Source organism: Echinops telfairi, unplaced genomic scaffold (assembly GCF_000313985.2).
Source record: "Echinops telfairi isolate 266 unplaced genomic scaffold, ASM31398v2 ScPeMD7_2;HRSCAF=8, whole genome shotgun sequence".
Taxonomy (NCBI): domain Eukaryota; kingdom Metazoa; phylum Chordata; class Mammalia; order Afrosoricida; family Tenrecidae; genus Echinops; species Echinops telfairi.
In genome coordinates, this window is record NW_022103898.1 from 55,223,488 (window position 1) to 55,225,747 (window position 2,260).

Here is a 2,260-nt window from a genome sequence, read left to right on the forward strand (position 1 = left end):
GAGTGTTTTAAAGTAACTTTAAGCATTAGACAATTGCATTGCCCCAGCTACTTTTGTCCTAAGAGTAACTATAAATAATTATATATGTTCCTTAAAAATATTCTGGAAAAAAGTATGCAAAAATTTACAAATGATCTTATTTAACTTCATATTGTAATTTGTGGATGAAAGTGTGTGTATGTGTGTGCACACATGTTCACACGGCCTTGTTACTTCTTAAACAGATACTATATAGGATAAAATTGATATTTAAAAATTGACATTTACATAAATCATAACTTTAAATGGGAATAAAGTAAAAAACTGCTTTAGGATTTATCTTTATATGTCATATGTGTAGAATAATGACTATTTCTCTTCTGTTCATGTCTATGTGATTTCAGTCTGAATCTAAGCTTTATAATGGCCTGGAGAAAGACAGTTCTACTTCAAGCAAGCTAACAAAAAAAGAATCTCTTAAGGTCAGTTTTCACAATTATTTCTAGAAAATATTTACACAGTACTTTGCATGTGCCTTGAAAACAAACTGAGAGTCTAAGAGTCTTTCATAAAGAAAGAACAACAGTAGCAGCATTACACACATTATTTATTAATATCACAAAAAAGCAAAACTATCAGTTATAAATGATTGCAGCATTTTTATATTATAATATGGAAGAACTGGTAATAGAGAATGCACTAAGGAAACTTACAGAAGCAGTATAACATAATGGTTAAAGATGTAAAATTTGGAGGCAATATGCTTATGTTTGAATCCTTCCTTCACCACTTACTGTGTGAGCCTAGACAGACCTTATCAATAAATAAGAAAATAATTCTACATTTATTTTGAGGACTTAAGGAGGTAAATACATGGAAAATGCGTACAGCAATGACTGGCACATTGTATGCAGTGCATACGAGGGGTGCCCCCCAGCTCAAAAAAACATGAATTCCGCCCCCGCAAAGCTGTGTATTTAAAGTTTTTACAAAACAACCTTATCCCGTCAAAGTACTCTCCATTACACTTAATAATACATTTGTCAAATCTACTTTTCCATTCTTGGAAAAATTTTTCAAACTCATCTGTTTGGATGGCTGATAGCACCTCCTTTATCTTTTTCTTTACTTTTTCTAAGTCATCAAATAGCTGTTCTTTCATGTCCCTTTTCATTCGCGGACACAAAAAGAAGTTGCATGGAGCAAGGTCAGATGAGTCAGGTGTGTGGGGCAAGAGGCATACTGCTTTTTGCCAAAATCTGACTGTGTGAACAGGTGTAATGTTGTGGTGGCAAACCCAGGCCCCCATCTGCCACAAATCAGGCTTTTTTGTTGCACACTTACACTATCTTTTCAGAACCTCTAAATGGAAAGCTTGATCAATAGTCTGACCTGGTGGAACGAACTCCAAATACCCTACAAGTCATTTGGGAAGTTGACAGATGTCCATAACAAAGTTTGTCATCAGTCAACATTTCACCTTTTTTGAAATGAGAAAACCACTCGTACACTTGAGTTTTTCCCATAGCTCTATCCTTGTAAGCTGTGTTCAACATCACAGTAGTTTCTGCTGCATTTTTCCCAAGCAGGCAACAAAATTTCATAGCTGCACACTCTTCGATTAAATTGCCAACACAAAAAATGAGGTTCTACCGAAACTGCTTTTATGAAAAAAATTCACTGTGACCAGAGAGAACCTTCCCAGGTGACATCACTGGGTGCACTAAATCAGACCAAGTTCCTTGATGCTCACCTAGTGGGAAACGTGTACTACAAAAGCTCTGCTCTGCCCAGCCCAATTCCAGGTTTTTGGGGTAACTCCTTGTATTATCTCTTACTGCAGGTTCATACTAGAACTCCTCTGCAGTAGCCAAAAGAATGAAGCAGACGTACAAAACTCTCCAAAGAATATTGAATGGACATGTTTTCATGTGCTTAAAAACAAAAGAAAATGCTGTATATGTCCATAGGTCATATTTTTGTTTGTTTTTTAGGTCCTATGTTTTTATAGAAAGACCTCAAATTACAGTATTTTCTAGATAGTTAACAGTAGTCAGTTTTGGAGATTGGAATAGAATGGGTATAATAAACCTGCCTTTAGCTATTTTAGTGTTGTTTGAAATTGAGATTGTATTCATATATTGTATAATTTTTAAAAAGTGAAAATTCTTTTTAGAAACAACTGGAATGATGATCAGAAAAAAAGAGATTCTAATCTTGGTTCTCTAAAAGCTTCTTTCAGTCTGAAAAATAAGTAGAATAAGTAAAGGTTTTATCTTAA

The 2,260-nt window shown here is 34.4% G+C and overlaps 1 protein-coding gene across 1 annotated transcript in view; it reads left to right on the forward strand.

The window, feature by feature from the left end:
- Positions 1 to 2,260, forward strand: part of OSBPL8 (oxysterol binding protein like 8) — a 211,778-nt gene that overhangs the window by 158,943 nt on the left and 50,575 nt on the right. The window contains exon 6 of the mRNA XM_045288746.1: positions 384 to 461. Coding sequence (XP_045144681.1) covers positions 384 to 461 — 78 coding nt within the window. The remainder of the gene's footprint in view (positions 1 to 383; positions 462 to 2,260) is intronic.